Source organism: Petaurus breviceps, unplaced genomic scaffold (genome assembly GCF_028583685.1).
Source record: "Petaurus breviceps papuanus isolate PSGF00001 unplaced genomic scaffold, PetGlider_PUasm1.0 90779, whole genome shotgun sequence".
Lineage (NCBI taxonomy): Eukaryota > Metazoa > Chordata > Mammalia > Diprotodontia > Petauridae > Petaurus > Petaurus breviceps.
The window spans coordinates 9,214,828-9,234,030 of record NW_027187344.1 but is presented as its reverse complement, the minus strand read 5'-3'; the positions used below and the strand labels follow the sequence as shown (position 1 = coordinate 9,234,030).

General features: G+C 43.6%; 2 protein-coding genes across 2 annotated transcripts in view; one reads left to right on the top strand and one right to left on the bottom strand.

Moving 5' to 3' along the window:
• The window catches only part of LOC138147030 (uncharacterized), a 10,835-nt gene extending 6,300 nt beyond the window's left edge, over nt 1–4,535 (bottom strand). The window contains exon 1 of the mRNA XM_069069177.1: nt 3,402–4,535. Coding sequence (XP_068925278.1) covers nt 3,402–3,435 — 34 coding nt within the window. The 5' untranslated portion in view covers nt 3,436–4,535. The remainder of the gene's footprint in view (nt 1–3,401) is intronic.
• Nucleotides 1–19,203, top strand: part of NTMT1 (N-terminal Xaa-Pro-Lys N-methyltransferase 1) — a 46,419-nt gene that overhangs the window by 13,965 nt on the left and 13,251 nt on the right. The gene's annotated exons all lie outside the window — the stretch shown is intronic.

Genomic DNA, 19,203 nt, shown 5'->3' with positions numbered 1-19,203 from the left:
ATAAAATTTTTAAAAGAAAATAATATTCTCTCTATTGAGTAAAACCGCCTCCCAATAACTTACAGGTTCCCCACCCCTGTCCTTGCTCTATCTCCCAGATCCACCCAAGACCCACCTCTAGAACCAGAGTGTTTTAGGTTAAAGAGGTTGAGCTAGGAATGGAGTTATTTGCCTTAACTCCAGTCTAGGACAGGGCAGGCATTTTCTCTGCATTTACAGATAATAGTCTTCATTCCCACCTCTTGTTGCCTGCCCACTTTTCAAGACTCCTGGAACATTTGTGCCAGAGCAGAGTATCTCTTCCTTGTACTTTCAGTAATTGAGAAAGAAAACCTTGCTTTCTGATAGCTTCATCCTGCTTTATCTTTGGTCCAGTCTCCCCACCTCAGGGTCTTAGTTGATTCCTCCTTTTCTTTCACACCCATGTTCCTCCAGGGGCCAAGTCTGCCCACATCTGTCCATGCTTCTTTCCATTCCCAGTCCTGCAGAGTAGGTCAGTCCAGGGATGACAGACCCCTCACCCATCCTGCACTGGTCGCTGGATAGAGACTGGACCAAATTTAATTGATATATGGAAATCCCAGATAAGGAAACTCCCTCTGTTGAAGTAGGGTGTCACCTTCTCTGCAACTCATAGTTGTCGATGGGACTAAGAGGTCGTCCCCTGCTCGGCGTTATACATTCAGTATGTTTCAGAGAGAAGCAGGATTTGAACCAAGGCCTCTCTGACTCTAAGGACAACTTTTTTTTATAGTACCTAAACTTTGTGGAGTTCTCTTTTGACTACAGATCTAAACTTTTTTGCTTGTTATTCCAAGTCCTTGGTGATTTGGCCGGAGCCTATATTTCTATGTGTTTTAACCACCTCCCTCCCACAAATTCTATGCTTGTGTCAAACAGGACTGCAGTTATCCCTTCCATACAATAGGAGTTAGAGGTGCAGAGTGACCCTGAGATCTGGAAAATCTGCATAAAATGTTTTGGCCCTCCTTTCATACTAGAGAGGTTGAATTATTATGGTATTAAAAGATAAAATATGTTGCTATTATACAATACTATACATATATATATTTTATGCATTTCTGAGTTTCTCAATGTTTTTTGTGTCATTTGCTGGCCTTGCGTGTCACCTGTGACTTCTGCATAACTCCCATAAAATTCCCATTTAATTTCTTTTGCCAACCTGCAATGGGGAAAGTTGCAATGTAGAAGGGATAATTGGAGTTGCTCTTTTTAGAGCATACATTGCATTTTCCCAGCTCTGTGCCTTGGCTCATGCTTCCATCTCTACCTGGACTGTTTACCTCCTCCCTTCTTGGAATCTGACCCATTCTTCAAGTCCCAAACTCAAATGCTACCTCTTCTATGAAGCTTTCTTCCATCCTCTAATCAGATGTAATCTTCCCTACTTCCTTCAAAATCCATAGTAGGTATCACAGTCTACCTTGCAAGGCAGTTATTGATATATGTCTTTATTTTTGCTAGGATCATGGATTTAGAATCAGAAAGGGCTACAGAAATCATGAATTCTGATCCCCTCATTTCACAGATGACAAAACTGAAGCCCAGAGAAGTTGTGACTTGAACAAGGTCAGACTAATTGGTGAATCCTCAAAGGCAGAGACCATCTCTTATCCCCTGGATGTCTAGCAAAGGACTTTGGACATAGTAGGTATTTGGTAAATAAATGCTTGTTGAATTAATGAGTAGGGTCCATTTCTTACCTCTGAAGACATGAATTTGACTTTCACTTTTGTCAAGATCTCCTATAAAAATTCACACACACTCACACACACACACACACACACACACACACACGGGAAAAGTTCTCAACTGGTACTGACCTCATCCTGGCATAGCTATTATCACTCAGTTCTTTGGTGTCAGTTTTACCTAAGACCTCAGGCAGCTTATACCACAGCCCAATGCACAAGACACATAATGCAGGGAAGGTCACTCAGGTAAGAAAATTCCCTGAGACTCAGCAAACTGTGACAAAGCTCTCACATGACTCCCTTGCTCTTTTTTCAATAGAGACATGAGGTGTTTCTAGAACTACAACCATAGAATATGGTCAGGGATATTCATGCTTTAGTGTGTAGTCTACAGGCAACCTCAGAGTAGGACAGAAACTAGTGCCCTTATCTGAGCTCCTGGAAGAAACTACTGCCTTTCTTAACCATAGTTGAACTGTTCTGCTGTCCTGATAATAGTTGCAACTTCAATTATAAGTGAAATTAACACAATGTGGCCTCAAGACCTCAGGCTCCCCACCCCTGGAGGTGATCTCAAAGTAATTATTGTAAGAGTGACTTTACATCCATGTCACAAAGGGCCAATTGCAGCAGATCATGAGGGGGTGCTAGGAGAAAAGAGACCTTTGGATATCCTTACTGAGTCTAGATTTGGCTTCTGACAAGTCCTAAAGAACCTCTCTTGCCATCCTCAGCCCCAAACAGAGAAAGGAAAGCTTCTGTTCATACCCTCTTTCAGTTCTGGGATTGGTCACAGAATCAGTATGTATCCTCTGCAGTATGAGGGGACCTGCTTTCTTGATATGAGGGAAACATCTCTATTTGGGACGAGCTTCAGTATTCTAGTTCAAATGCCATGGTTATAGCTGAGCATGGAATATTTTGGAAGCAAGAATAGACAGTAGGGGCAGCTAGGCAGCACCAGCCCTGGAGTCAGGAGGACCTGAGTTCAAATCTGACCTCAGACACTTGACACTTACTAGCTGTGTGACCTTGGGCAAGTCACTTAATCCCAATTGCCTTGCCTTCTCCCCCCCACCAAAAAAAAGGAGCCCCTGGATTCATGCCAAGTAGACCTCATCTTTAGCAAATCCTCCAAGAGCTACATCTCCTTCACACAAAAACTTTCACTGTCATCTTCCACTCCCCTGTCCCCGCTATGTAGTCTCAGTGTCTGGCATCTCGCATTCATGATACATTCATCAACTGTCAGAGTTAGAAGGGACTTTATATAAATCATCTGGTTTTTCCTTAATTTTTTCAATTTCCTCATTTGACCAATGCAGATCCTGAGGCTGAGAGGTGTGACAGGATGCCCAAGGTCACACAGCTGGGATACAAACCCAGGTCTCTTAATTTCTGGTCCAATGTTCCTTTAACTTTACCCTTGTTCTTTCTTTGATTTCCTCCAGAAGGGCCTATTCAATCATGGGAGGCTGAAAGGGAGATTGCACATTGTCTGTGCTCCTCTAGACTGCAGATTATAAGAGGATGGTATTTCCTCCAGCTACCTGGTTTGGCAGGGGACACCAGACTCTAAGTCTCTGCTTGGCTCCTCTGTCCTGATTGAGTAGAGGGTTCTAAAAGTCAGAGCCCCTTCAGAGGGACCCCCGAGGCCACAGCCACATCTCCCTCCCTCCTTCTCACCCTCATAGTTCCTCTCCCAGTATCGCAGTGCCATGTCCTTGGGGCTCTCATCTGCGAAGCGCACCCGGAATGGGTGGAACCGTTTCTGAGATCCCGGTGAGTCATCTGAGCAGCCGGTGATAAGAGCTGGTTTCAGCTTCACAGTTTGCCTGTTCTTTGACCTGTAGGACACAGTAAAGAGTACAAGACATATGAGGAAGAGGGGAGAAAGGGGGTCAGAACGCCTTGCTTACTCTGCTTCCTAAAAGCCGACCTTTACCCTAAAACCAAGATTTTCACTCCCTGCTGCATAATCAGAACATTCATTCATTCATTTAAAAACATTGGTTAAGGGTCTGCTGTGTACAAACAACACAGGCCACAAGGAGAGCACCATGAGTCCATCCCCCTGCCATTCAACTTCGAGAAAAGCCCTGAAGATGGGCCCATTTGGTACGAATGGCTGCACTCCAGATTCATGTTCTCAGATCTCAACGGCGCCCTCACAGCCTACCAGCAATTCTTTTACATTTCCCTAATTGACTCTGACTTGAATCCCCACAAAAGTGTTCCAAAGCTTTGTAACATGCTTTCTATCCCACCCTCCTCACCTGTCCTCAAAGCTGCAGACTTTTACCTCATACTTTACTGAAGAAAAGAGTTCATTTATCCTGATCTCCCCCTTCCCTTCTTTGCTACATCCCCAAACTTCTCGAGTTAAACTCCCATTCTTTTATTAGCTCCAGATTCTAATGAAGAGATGGCCAGTCTCCTCTCTAAGGCCAATCCTTCTGCTTATACTCTAGCCTTCATCTCCTCTTGTCTCTTTCCTATTTACTGATTTCTTCCTTGCTGCCTACAAATATACCCAAGTTTCCCTCGGTCTTTAAAATACCGCTATCCAGCTACAATTCAACACCTCACCCAACCTCTACAGGAAGCTACCTCTAGTCACCCTCCCCTTCATTCCTCTGCACCTTGCAGTCTGGCTTTACACTAGCTAGTGCATCATCACTCAAAATAAAACCACATTCATCACTCACTGAAACTGGTTCCTCAAAGTTCTCAGTGATGTTGCCATGACTGGTGGCTAATATAACTCAGTTCCCGTGACTCTTGACCTCTCTTCAGCATATGACACTTGGCCATCCTCCCTTTCCTGGAGACTCTCTCCTCTCTGGGTTTTTGTGACATTGCTCTCTCTTGGTTGTCCTCCTGCCTATCAGACCTGTCCTCAGTCCCTTTTGCTAGATCATCATCTGCATCAGTTAGTGGTGTATAGAGCATTGGACCTGAAATCAGAATACCAGAGTTCAAATCCAGTCTCAGACATTTCTTAACTGTATGATACTGGGCTAGTCCCTTAATCTTCATCTGCCTCAGTTTCCTCAACTATAGACTGAAGATAATAATGTCACCTACTTCTCATGGTATGATCTCATAAACGAGGTAACATCTGTAAACAGTTTTATAAGCCTTAAAGTGCTATAAGGGCTAGCTGTTGTTATGTCCTATCAGCTAACTCCAAGGCTCTGCACTCTTCTCTCTTTACACTTTCTCTTGCTAATCTCATTAATTTAATGATCCTCTACATGAAGATAACTCACAGATCTATACTTCCAACCTGACTCTCTTCTCTCCCAGACTTTATTCCAAAATCATCAATTACTTATGGGACATTTCAAAATGGATGTTCCATACGTATTTTCAACTCAAAATATCCAAAAGAGAACTCATTATCTTTCCCCTCAAACCCTCCTTCCTTAATATTTCTATTTCTGTCAAGTACACCACCATCTTTCTAATTACCTGGGTTCGTAAGCACAGAGTTCCACTCAGATCTTCCCTCTCCCTACCCCACTCCCTTGCAATGTTCATTCTATTCAATTTTGTCAGTTCTCTCCACTCATATGGCCACCATTCTACTTCAGGCTTTTATTATCTATCACCTTGACCTTTGTAATATTAGTCTCCCTGCTTCTGGTCTCTCCAATTTCCAAATCATCTTCCACACAGCTATCAAAGTGAGATTCCTGAAACATAGGTCTAACCAAGTCATTCCCCTACTCAAGAAGCTTTCATGATTGCCTATTACCTCTAGGACCAAAAACAAAAATGCCTCTCTTTGGTATTTAAAACCCTTTACCATCTGGTAAATATTTATGTAGGAAGGTGTCCCTAGGCCTATCTTTCCAGATTTATTATACATCACATCCCTTTCCTCCAAATGTGTACACATTCAGTGGTGCAGAGAGCCTGTCCCTCAAACACAACATTCCATTTTCCAGCTTCCTTACGCTTGTACAGGCCACTTGCCCATGCCTGGAATGCATTCTCTACACATCTTAGAATCCCTAGCTCCCTACAAGGCTCAGATGAAGTGCTACTTTCTACATGAGGCCTCTCCTGATTCCCCTCAGCTACTAATGCCTTGACCAACCCTGACACTACTTTGTATTTACTTTGGATATTTCATATCTGCTGCTGTGTGTACGTGTTATCTCCTCAAGGGCAGGTATGGTTTTGTTTTAGTCTGTGTCCCCAGAGCCTAGCACAGTATTTAGAACACAATAAACACTTAATAAGTGATGTTGGTTGGTTGATTGCTTGGTGTGCTGGATGGAGCGTGAGCTCTGGAATCAGGAGAACTGGGTTCAAGTCTCAGTCTTGCTATTTCTTCCCTATAAGATGCTGAGTAATATATTTCCACTCTTTCTGCTTGCTTGTCTGTTAAATGTAAGGGTTGTCAAGGTGATCTCTAAGGATTCTTTCTCATTTTAAACCCAAAGATCCCTAGGAACTTTGGACAGACAGAATTGTCCACCCTGACATGAGCCTCAAAATTCAATACCTGACCCTTAAGACTCAATCATGATTCTATCATTTGGAAACAATCATGATATCTCTCTCTTTCCCCTCCTCTCCATTTAAAAACTATAACTAGCTCATTCCAATTTTCCTTAGTTTTAAAGATTCAATGCTGTATGATATGCCGGCCAGTCATTATTTCTTCTCCCTCACCACATGTCCTATATTACTCCTTTCGGAGTTTGGCTAAACCCCTTGTTTCTCCTCCTTCCCCTGTATTCTCCATTCCTGAAGTTGAAGAACAGGATATACCTGCATAGGATTAAGTACTGGAAAAGACCTTACAAATGATCTATTTCAATGCTGACATTTTAGAAGAAGGTTGTACAAGTATTCACCTAAAGGGCTGGTGCAGAATTTGAACCCACATCCCTTAACTCCAAATCCAATGTTACTCTACCATACTGCAGCTTTCTGTAACCACCTGACGTCAGTATCACTCACTGGCCATTCTGCATTCCTTTCTTTCATCCTAATCTATCTAAATATGTGAGTTGGATGCCCATCTAACCATATTGTTTAGAATCAAGTACAGCTTGGTAAATAACCTCTGGTCTCCTTTCTCTCTCCACTCAATCCAGCAGAATTATTAATTCCACCTGCCTTTGACCTCTCAACTCTCTCCCAGACCCACAATATACCATCTTGCTCTATGAAGCCTTCAATCTCTCTCTCACTGTCTCCCTTGCTTTCTATCTTCCCTCTGTCTCTCTCTCTCCCTCTGTCTTTCTCTTCTCCCTCTGGCTGTCTCCCTCTGTCTCTCTCTCTCATACGCGCGCGCGCGCGCACACACACACACACACACACACACACACACACACACACACATATCTTTCTGTAACTCACACTTTGGAATTCTTGGCCATAGTGGACAGGTTAGGATTGGCATTCGGGGAACTCATTGAGAGATGGTTCAGCAGCACAATCTTCACAAGGTTCCTGGAGAAGGCAATTCCTGAGGATACAGTGACTGGAACTTCTGAGACAAAAAGCACCACTTTCCTCCACACCACCAGAAAACCTCCAGGGGTTAGGGGCCAGGGTCACCTTCCTACATGAGGGAGCCCAGTCCTAGAGTACCAGGGGGCTTACCAGAGGTCTGGAGGATCAGAGCAAAAAGAGCCGTCAGATGAATCACAGCTGCAGCCCGAGGAATTGTCTCTTAAGGAGGGAAACGACGTTGCTGGGAGTAAGGAAGGGGAAGAAAGCTCAGTCTATCTCCTTGTTTTGAGAGTAGTCTCTGTTGTTGCTGGCTGGGGCTGGGAGTGGGGGGGGGGGTGGCTATCTTTGGGGGACTTGAATGACTGTACCCAGCATCTTTGGAGTAAGCAGGGAACTTCCAAATACTATATAGCACACTGAATATGGGGACTGGAATCCACCCCACCTTCCTTGCCCCTCCCCCACCTCCCCCCAGGGGCTGTGGGAAGGGGCTTACAATGTTGTGGATGCTGTCTGCTGGCCTTCTCTGTTGGTTCCCGCAAGACTTTGGGCCTGTTGGGGAGTAACTCTCCCAGGACTGGGCTCGGGGAGTCCTTTGCTCCCCAGCCTACGCTCCACTGGGGACCCTCTCTCTTACTAGTGGCCCAGGTCTCTGTCCTTGGGAATGCATGGCCTGTTTTTCCACCCTGGACACTGTTGACCTGTCCCCGGAATGATAAGACTTTGGACTTCAGCTTCTCCTGCTCCTGCCGAACCTGCTGTGTGAAGGTAGGCAAGTAGCGGGCCTCCGGATTTCTCTTGGAGCCCTGCCCTTCTGGGGTCAGGGGCCCTGGCTTGAAGTCCCACGAGAAGTGCACGTCCCCACCAGGAGACAAGCCTCTTTTGCCCTGGGATATTTTCTGCTCCTGCCTTCTTGAGAAGTAACTGGATTTCCTCGGGTCCGGCTTTGGTGGAAATATAGGTGGGAGCCTCGGAATCGGTTCCAGCTGCCTTCTTTTTCCATGATTGGTAACTTGCACGGCAGGGAGTTTCTGATGGTGATCATAGGAAAACCCTTCTCGTTCTGACCCCCGGACCCGTAAATTGATGTGATCCCAGGGCATACCTGGCCTCTCCTTCGAAGGTGTTCATCACTCTCCAGCCTGGCTTGAGGGAGGGGGTAGTAGGGAGGGTAGCAGAAGGCCGCTGGAGGAGACAGAGAATAGCCCCCATACACAGACTCCCCCCACTTCCCCCTGTCAGCATATAGGAACGAAGCATTCAGTAGGATGTTGGGAGTCAACTGTGGCGATGCAGACAGACCAGGAGACCTGGGTTCTCTAAGCCATCTTCCTGCTGGCCTCAGGCCCAGGGTCTCAGAAGCCGTTGCCCAAGGTCAGGACCAAGAGGAGTTTATCCAGAAGGTTGCCACTGGGATGTGCTATTAATGATAACTTCCCTTTTCTCTAATTCTATTTTTCCAAGTCAGCACCCACCTCTTATTCCCCAACCTCCCCCTTTAGAGGCTTAAAGAGGCAACCCTAGACTAGAATGCAAGAGGCTTGGGTTCTAGTCCTGGCTGAGCCACTAAGTAACCTAAGGCAAATGATTTCTCACTGGCCTTCAATTTCCTCCTCTGTAAAATGAGCAGATTGGACAAGATGACCTAAATGGTCCTTTCCAGCCTCAAGGTTCCAGATTCCGGGTTCTAGGTTCTCTTTGGTTCTATGACTTCTCTACCTCTGCCTGTACTCCCTTTCCGACTCCTCCACGTATCCCTTCCTCTCTAATTCACACCCCACCCCCATCCCACCTTGTTGTCCTCTATGAGCTAGCTCAGCAGGTCATACTCACCCTCTGGGCCCTCTAGGTGGGGCCCAGAGAAGATCCTGTGAGGAGGACCCTCTAACCCAGGGACTTCACTTGGGCAAGGAGCATCTTCCCTGCTCTGTGCCCTCCAGACTGACTCCTCTCCTGTTGCCTGAAGCGGCAAGTTCAGGTTCATTGTGATTCATCCCTCTCCTCAGTACCCCAAGGGCAAAGTGAGTGTGGCACACAGGGCTGAGGGGAGAGAGGGTAGTAGCCAGAGGATACATTGCCTTGAAACCTGGTGATTATCTTAAGGATGGAATCAAACCCACCACTAAAGAATAAAACTGATAAAAAAAAAAAAGGATAAAAAAGATAAAGAGGGGGAAAAAGTTCAGCAAAAATAACTTGGCATATCAACTAAGTCTGAGAGTACATGTCATACTCTATACCTATAACACCTCATTTCTATAAAGAAGGAAGGGATGAGCATTCTCATGTTTCTTCCTCAGGGCATGACTTTTTTGTTGGTGGTGGTGGTATTTTTTCCATTCACATTGTTGTAGTCATTGCATATGTTGTTTTCTTTTTTATTGTTCTGAAGATGATATTTTAAAATACAATTTTATATTTTTTCAATTATCAAACTTCTTTTTTCTCTTTTCCACATATTCCCACCCCACTGGGGGAAAAAAACCCTTTTAACAAATAAGTGTAGTCAAGAAAAACAAATTCCTATACTGGCCACATCTAGAAATGTGTGTCTTGTGCTGCATCCCCTTTCTGTCATTGGCTATCTGGAATCATGAATGATAATCATCCTTAAGTCTTTCAGAACTGCTTTTATAATTTAATGTGGTATAAATTTTTCTCCTGGTTCTGTTAACTTTGCTCTGCATCAGTTCATATAAGTCTTCTCATGTTTCTGAAAGTGTTTCATTTCTGACAGCATGATAATATTCCATTACATTCATATGTCACAATTTGGCCATTTCTCAGTTGAAGGACAGCCCCTTAGTTTCCAGTTCTTTACCACCACAAAAAAGAGCTGCTATGAGTATTTTTGTATATATAGGACCTTTTAGTCTTTCTTTGATTTCTTTGGTTATAAGCTGAGTAGTGGTATTGCTGGGTGAAGGGGTATGCACAGGTTATAACACTTTGAACACAGTTCCAATTTGCTCTCCAGAATGACTGCACCAATTTACAGCTCCACCAACAGTGTATTTAGTGTGCCTATTTTCCTGCAGACACTCAAATATTTGTAATTTTCTTTTTGGTCAACTTTGCCAATCTGATGGGTGTAAAGTAGAACCTCAGAGTTTCTTTAATTTGTATTTCTTTAATTAGTAAAATTTGGAGAATTTTCTTCAAATGGCTATAAATAGCTGGGGTACCTTCACTTTAGAACTCACTTTTCATATCCTTTGACCATCAATTGGGGAATAGTTTTTATTCTTGTAATTTTAATCAGTTCCTTATATATCTTGTAAATGAGACATAACAGAAAAAGTTGTTCCAAATATTTTTCCCAGTTAACTACTTCCCTCCTAATCTTAAATGCATTGAATTTGTTTATGCAAAACTTTTAGGTTTTATGTATTTCCTTCCATTCTATTATATGTTTTACTCTCTTTGCTCCCCACTTCTTAGAAGAGGGCCATGGAACAGGAAGCAGTGTGCTCAGCACCAATGGTCAATGCTCCATATGAACAACTTCCACTCCCCTGCCCCTTTTTTTTCCCTCACCCAAACCCCAATCACAGGTTCTTGCCTTTTCATTCCTTTTGAACCCCTCTTCATGATGTCCCCCCCCCAAAATTTAGAGTTTATTTTACTTATAACTAATCTCTTCTCTACCTCTTATTTCCCCCTTTTTTCCTTTTGCTATTTTTTCTTGTTTTCCTTTTGCACTGAATGTATTATACACCAAACTCTGTGTATGTAATGCACCTTCCCTTGACCAGTTCAAATAAAAAGGAGGTTCAAATAATACCTACTCATCCTTCTTCTTTCTATAGATTTAAATTTGTGCTCCCTGACTATGTGAAATAAGTTTCCTCTCCAATCCCCTAGCCTCCATTCCTTCCCTTGTCTTCCCTATGGTATCTTTCCCCCCTACTTAAGATCATCAAAACATAACAAATATCACTTTTAGTCACTCTTTCTTATTTGACTCCGTCTCTGGTTCTTGGTGATATTATAATTTTTAGGGGACGCTTGCATTATCCTTCCCTCTCCCATTAGAATGCAAACCCTTCATCATAAAGTAATTTAGTCTCTATGCAGACATTCTAACCAGTCTAACTTCTCTCCTGACCTCGTCTTACATCTCCAATTGCCAATTAGACATCTTGAACTGGTTATTCCAGAGATATCTCAAATTTAATGTGTCCAAAACTGAACTTATTATCTTTCCCCCCTAAGCCTTTCTCTATTCCTATCTTCTCTTTCACTATTGAAGGCACCATCATCCTCCCAGTCACCAGGACTCACAACCTAGGTGCCATCCTTGACTTCACTGTCTCATCTCTTGCATCCAATAAATTGCCAAGTCCTGTCAGTTTTACTCTCTTACATAAGACAACTCTTACATAAAACCTCTTCTCTCTTCTGCCACTGCTTCCACTCTAGTGCAGGCCCTCATTACATCACACCTAGACTATTACAGTAGCTTTCTGGTTGGTCTCCCTTCCTCGATTCTCTCCCCCACTTGGGCTCCAGTCCATCCTCCATTCATCTGTCAAACTGATCTTCCTAAAGTACAGGTCTGATTATGACACCCCCTATTCAATAAATTCTTGTGATGTTACTTTAGGAAGGAATTTGAGTAGAGATGAAGGAATCCAAGATAAAAGTTGTCAGCTCCATCATACCTCTCTAGTATGTCTAAGTAAAGTTCCACAGTAATCTATGTATGAAAGCTGGTGAAAGCTTCCAGAAATATGTTTGAAATTGAAAGGAATTTACTCATGCCCACTAAGCATCTAGTGTGACTAAAAGAATTCCTGCCCAAGCAAAAAAATAAAAAAGACTGACCTCACTCAAGGGACTCTTTTTCATGCTGGCTAGGTGGAACTGTGAGTCTCAGAAAGAAAAAGAAAACCCTCATGAGGTTACAAGGCAACTCACCAGAGTTGTAAAATTCTTGCTGTGGGAAAGGTTTCCCAGAAGCTGTAATTCATCAGAGAAGCAGCAGGTGGCGGTAGCATCTTAGTGGAGAAACCCAGCCCAATCAGACAAAAGGGCAAGTAGATGCTATCTGCAGCTCAGTGGAGAACGGGTCGATGACAGCTCAGCATTGGACATCAGCAGATCTGGAAGAAGCAGCAAGCAGCAGCTTTGAAGACAGAGAGACTTTCTAGCCAGGATACAACTCTTGCAGCATGAGGCTGCCAGGCTACAAGGGCTCCTTTTCCTACCAGGGATGTGGGAATCTGTAGGTTATTTTGCCTAGTATGTGTGAGATGATTTTTCCTTGTTAATTACCTTGCTATTTTATTTAATTAAATGTCTCTGCTTTGCATTAATGTATCCTCTGGTTTGGTCTGATAATAGGGAGAAAAAAGCTGGGGACTTGTGCATTGTGGTTTTGAATACATGCTAATCCAAGAAAACCTTGAACCTAGATATAGCTTTCAGGGGCCCTAAGCTATATACATGACAAAATTATGCCCCCATTCCTATTATGTCATTTTCATTTGAGGAAAAGCAGGATAGTACAGAAGATAGAAATCTGGGATTAGCAGTAGGAAGATATGGATTCAAAAGCCTTCTTCTGGTATAGTAGCTATAAGTTACAATGTCCCTGGGCTTTAGTTTACTCATTCATAAAACATGAATAATAATACCCACAGTAACTACCTTACAAGAGTTGTTGTAAGGGATGGGATAGGAATAACCATTTATTAAGTACCTCAGGCACTGTACTATATACTTTGCAAATACTATCTTAGGTGCAGCTAGGTGCCCCAGTGGACAGAGTGCCAGGTCTGGAATCAGGAAGACTCATCTTCCTAAGTTCAAATCTGGCCTCAGACACTTAATAGCTGTGTGGCCCTGGGCAAGTCACTTATATCTGTTTGCCTCAATTTCCTCATCTGTAAAATGATCTGGAGAAAGAAATGGCAAACTACTCCAGTATCTTTACCAAGAAAACCTCAAAGGAAGAGTTGGACATGACTGAACGACAACAACAAATTTTACTTCATTTGATCCTCACAACAACCTTGTGAGGTATGTGCTATCATAATCCCCATTTTATCATTGAGAAAATGGAGGCAGATAGAGATTTAATAACTTGCTAATGGTCATATAGCTAGTAAGTGTCTGAGTCCAGATTTTTAATTCAGTTCTTCCTAATGCCAGACCCAGTGCTCTATCCATTGGGCTACCTAGCTACCTCTGAGGAAGGCTCAAATGAGAAGCACTTTGAACTTTTTTTTTGACAGGGGAGAACAAGGCATTTGGGGTTAAGTGACTTGCCCAAGGTCACACAGCTAGTAAGTATATCAGGTGTCTGAGGCTGGATTTGAACTCAGGTCCTCCTGATTCCAGGGCTGGGTGCTCTATTCACTGTACCACCTAGCTGCACCTGAACTTATTCTTTTAATGGCCTTCCCAAAGAACCTTTCCCTTGGTTTCTCTACCTATTACCTTAATTTTGTGATGATTGTCTTTTCTAATTTTGAACAAGCTTAAGAAGAGTTTCCTTGGTTGATTTTCTTGATTTCTAAGCATGGAAACAGATCAGGTCATGATCACTGCTGCATAATACAGCTAAGTATGATGCCCTGCTGGGGCCTGTGCATGATGGGATGGAAGAACAAAAGCACAATGATGACCCTGAAAAGAGCAGAATTAAGAAGACAGTGCCAAAGACGGCCAAACTTCTGAGGGCAAAGGAAGAAATGCTGACAACACACAGCAACCAGAGAAATTTCTAAGGCAGTTTCCAATGTATTTGGATCATAAGCTTTATCAGGGCAAGGGCTATGTTTTTATCTTTGTTATCTCCCCTCAGTGCTTGGCACAGTAGTAAGTACTTAATAAATGCTTACTGCATTAGTATATGAAAAACAGAATTCTCTCTCCTTTTGGAGGGCACTCAGAGCTAAGGATCAGTACAGATAGTAAGTATGGTGGTAGGTCTAGTGTGGAGAGAGGGCTAGCCCTGGAACTTAGAATATGCAGGAAGCCTAGAGTCACCAGAAAGGGTTGATGGGCTGGGCGAGATACAAAGGTCTTAGTAACTGGAAGTCACATGGGGAAAAGCATAGGTTCAGTGGGGGGGGGGGGGGGGAAGGGGAGGAGTTGGGTGATTTGAATAAGTAGCATGGAAGGAGGCTATGTTGGAGAGAATAGCAAAGATTGAGTTAGAGAGCTCAGAGGTGGAGGAGTGCCCCCTAATAATGAGTTGCTGATTGTGGCCAAGGCCAATAGGGGAGTAAAGATGGAAATCAGAAGATTCCAAGGCCCTTGAAAACTTAGGCCAGTGGTACCTATTAGGCTCTCACCATGGCTGATAATATTTGAGGAGGGATCAGGACTGGTGATTTCATCAATTGGAGGAATTCCCTATGTGGAAACTCCTTTTCTAAAATAATATTTTATTTTTTCCCCAGATATATATAAAGACAATTTTTAACATCCATTTTTTTAAGATGTTGAATTCCAAATTTTCTTCCTTCCTCCCTCACCTCCACCCTTCCCTAAGACAATAAGCAATTTGATATAGATTATAAATGTGCAATCATGTAAAACACATTTCCATATTAGTCTTGCAAAAGAAGAGAACAAAAGGAAAAAAATGAAAAAGAAAATGAAGTAAAAAATAGTAACCTTTGATCTGCATTCAAACTCCATTAGTTCTTTCTCTGAATGTGGATAGCTTTTTTTTTTTTTTTTGCTTTTTTGGAGGGGAGGAGGCAGGGTAATTGGGGTTAAATGACTTGCCAAGGTCACACGTCTAGTAAGTATTAAGTATCTGAGGTCAGGTTTGAACTCAAGGCTTCCTGACTCCAGGGTCAGCGCTCTTTTCACTGCGCCACCTAGCCGCCCCCAAAATCTACGATTCTTTTTTTTTTTTTTTGGAAGGGGGAAAGGCAGGCAATTGGGGTTAAGTGACTTGCTCAAAGTCACACAGCTAGTAAATGTGTCAGGTGTCTGAGGCTGGATTTGAACTCAGGTCCTCCTGACTCCAGGGGTGGTGCTCTATTCACTGTGCCACCTAACTGTCCTATGGATAGCATTTTTCATCATGAGTCCTTTGGAATTGTCTTAGATCATCGTTTTGCTGAAAATAGCTAAGTCATTTGCAGTTGACCATCGTACAATACTGTTGTTATTGTTACAATATTCTCTTGGTTCTGCTCACTTTACTTTGCATCAGTTCATGTAAGCCTTTCCAAGTTTTTCTGAAATTGTCCTGCTCATTATTATGGAAACTCCTTCTACCAAAACAAGTCTTAGATTCTTGTCTGAGGACATTAAGTTAAATCACATGGCTAGTATGTGTCAAAGGCAAGACATGAGCCCAAATCTTCCTCAGTCCAAGGCCTGTCCCTCTAAACGAGTGGTTCTTGGCCTTTTTTGTGGGGGGGGGGGTGTCTTGGAGTTCTCTGGCATTCTGGTGAAACCTATTCCTCCCCCCAAACCCCATGTGAGACAGGGTTGCACAGAGGAGAGAGCACAAGATTTGGAGTCAGGGACAATCAGCTTCAGAACTATCCTCTGACATTTACTAGCTATGTGACCCTGGGAAAGTCAATTTAAACCTGTGTTTGCCTTATTTTTCCCATCTGAAGAGGAGATGATGACAGCACCTGCTTTCCAGGGTTGCTGTGAGGATCAAATAAGACACAATTTGTAAAGTGCTTTGCAAACCTTAAAGCACTATAAAAATAGTAGTTAAGACTATTCTCAAAGTGATATTTTTTACATAATTGGAGTAAATGCTAAATTTCAATTAAAGGTTTAGTAAAAGTAAAGATATTATTTTTCCCCATCCAAGTTCACATAATTCCTGAAATGTGTCTATAACTGGACCCCAGGTTAAGAATACCTACTCTAAGCCCTAGGCAATGTTGTTATGACAACAACAATGCAGCTTTATGGAGGTGCACTAAGGTTTACAAAATGCTTTCCTCACAACAACCCTGAGGGGTAGGTAATGTAAGCATTAGTATTCCCATTTTACAGGTGACGAAACAAAGGCACAGAGTAGTAAAGTGACTTGCCCATCATTACATGGCTAGTCAGAGTACAAATCCAGGTATCCTGGCTCCACACTTCGCCCTTTCTCCCAGTAATGCCTGTTTCAGAGGATGGTAAGATAAGGTTGCTGAGGATGGTAGTAGGGACATGGTGAAGAACTGGAATGGGGGCCAGGTGCCAATGTTTTCTGGAGGTCAGCTAAGACAACTGAAATAGGTCCTGGGGAACTGCAAACATGGCAGTCCTATAAACAGACAGCATGGACTTCTAATGAAAAGAAATGTGGAGAGAGGGTACGCTTCTGGTACATGGCCCAGAAGTGATAGGAAGAACAAAGAGGTCCAGGTGGTAACCACTCTACCACGGTGGACTCAGTTAAAGCTGAGACAGAATTTTATGTGAAGGCTTGCTTGGCATTGAGACAGGTAACAGGCAGGCCATGGAGTCTCCCCTAAAGGGTTTAACTGCAGGGAATACTCTCTTCAGGCAGGGAGAGCTGAACATGGAAGGGGAACAGAAGGGAGATGACTTCTCAGCACTGGGGTCGTTGGCCCCTATGTCTGGAGCCCATGCCAGAGTGCCCTTGGTGCTAGACTCTGCTCTGGCCCCTGCTACAGATGGCACAGCTACAGGACCACTCCCTGCCACACCTATACCTCTGTCTTAGGTGAACATATTTTCTTTTCTTGTGTTTGCTTATTCCTCCCCCTTCACTGAGGCCTCAGGGAACAAGGGTGGAAATAGGAAGGCACTCAGACAAACAGAAGAGTTTGAGTTGTGGGCTCTGGGAATGAGCCAGCCCTGCCTCCTTCACCTTTTTTCTCTTTTCTTTTCTTCCTTCCCTTCAGAGATTTTAGAGAGCTCATTCAAAGCCTTACCTCTTCTAGATCAAGGAGAGTGGGTTTGCCCATTATGTGCATAAATGCAGGTTTGAGGTTTAGGTTCTCATGTTGTTAGGCTGGGACCTACACTTCTGGCTGATGTGACCCAGATCAGCCATGGAGACCAGTTTTCAGGAGGCAGCAGTGACCATGACCTGAATTTCTACTTGTAGCATCAGGACAAGAACTGTGGTAGCAGTCTAACCTGGGCAATGAACCAAATCCAGAGGGGGTCCAGAGGGTTGGACACTGTCAGTTTTCATGAAGCTGACAGCAGGAATGACCTGTGGCCAGGGGAGCCCATCTTTCTTACAGTGATGTCCTGGTAATCCTGTCTAAAGTCCAAGGTCGAGATCTGGGGCTCCAGGGCAGGTGTGCAGGTCTGTCCCCCAAATTTCCCAAACGAGGTAGAACAAGAAGGAAAAGGCTGGGTGATGATTAGAGCAAGCATTCCACTCTGGGTTTTCTTTTCTTTTTTTTTTTTTTTTGCAGTTTTACTTTACTATAAAACATGTGCTCACAGGAAAGTCGATTATTTATGCCTTGTAAATAGAAAGGGCTGAACTGTGCTAGGAAATTTCCCAGATATGAGGTAGGGGCAGAGCCAGTGGAGCTTCCCATAATTCTCCAGTGATTCAGAGTCCATATTTCATATTACCCCTAGATCAATACTGAACCCAGGTCATGTTCCCTTCTGGCCCAATCATCTGAAGCAGCTCTGCTTGGTGGGGTGGGCAACAGGTACTCTTGCATACAAGCCCATATTGAGGGTATTCCTCATTAGTTAATTAATTGACAAAGTGACAAACTGTTTTCCATAGGCTAACTCTAAAGGCAAGATACCTGCTGGATGCAGGCTGCCCTGCTAATGTAGAATACTTTGTTTCACGTGGGATAACCCCTTAGTGCCTATCAAGCCTGTACCAAGCCCAATACAGCATCATCAGGAGAAACTGCTCTCTAGGTGTTCAGATGTCTTTTCCATGCCTGGGCTTCTTGTCTGTTGTCTCTCATACTGGGAAATTCCCAAGAGTTAGGGTCTGTATCCAGTTTTCTCTGCATTCTCAGGCCATAGGGTGCCATACTTGGGGACGGAGGGAGTGATTTCTGACACATATTTGATATCCCTGGGCCTCTGCCCAAATTTCCTTAGGTTAAAAATGACAGAAGCCACACAGTGGTCCTGAACTTCCCATCATCTCATTCCCTGGCTTTTGTTCCCAAGATTCCAAACTTGCTGGAGGTTAAGGGAGGTAAGGAGCCCTCTGGATTGGTGCCCTCAAACACATGTGGGTGGTGTACATGTGATGCACCTAAGAGTGATATCCACCATTCTCTCACCCATAACCTTCATTCCTCCAGGAGGCAAGAACCTCATCCATGACCCCAGGGTGGTCAACACTAGGTCGAATTCCCCTCACCAGATTGAGCTATTAGATGATAAGAAGGTTATCTCCCCCACTGTGTGTAATCTAAATTTAGGCCACAAGGTGGCAGCACTAGCCCAGATCCCTACAAAGTAGGGGGCTGTTACAGAATGGTAGAAGTTCGAAGAGTCATAGATTTAGAGCCAGAAGGGACCGTAGATACCTTTTAGTTTAACTCATTCATTTTATAGATGAGAAAACCGACGATCAGAGAGGTTAATCAATTTGCCCAAGGCCACCCAGTTAGTAAATGGCAGAGCTGTGATGGTGGTGGCTGAAAGTGAATTGGAGTGTTGTAAGACCCCCATCAGTTCCACCATTTGGCTAGTAGGACATGGCCTCTATGGGGCTTGAGTCCCTCTGACCTTCCAAGAAACAGGAAGAATTATTTTGGTAGTCTTTATCAGTCATCCTGTTCTTAAACATACTAGACTTTATTCTCCTCTCCCTGATAGCCATCCTAAACAGTCAGATTTATCTTTTAGCAAGATTACCATTCTGTGACTTGTAGCACCCCCCTACTCAGAAAACTTCACTCCCCGAATTTGGGACAATCATCAAAGTCTGGCTCCAACCCCCACTTTGGCCAAACTCCACCTGCTTTCTAATACGGGCCCTACATTCCAACTAAACCAGATTAATAATAATTGTCCTTTAGGAATGCCTTGGCTTTTCCTCCCCACCTTTGTTCCCTCTGCCTGG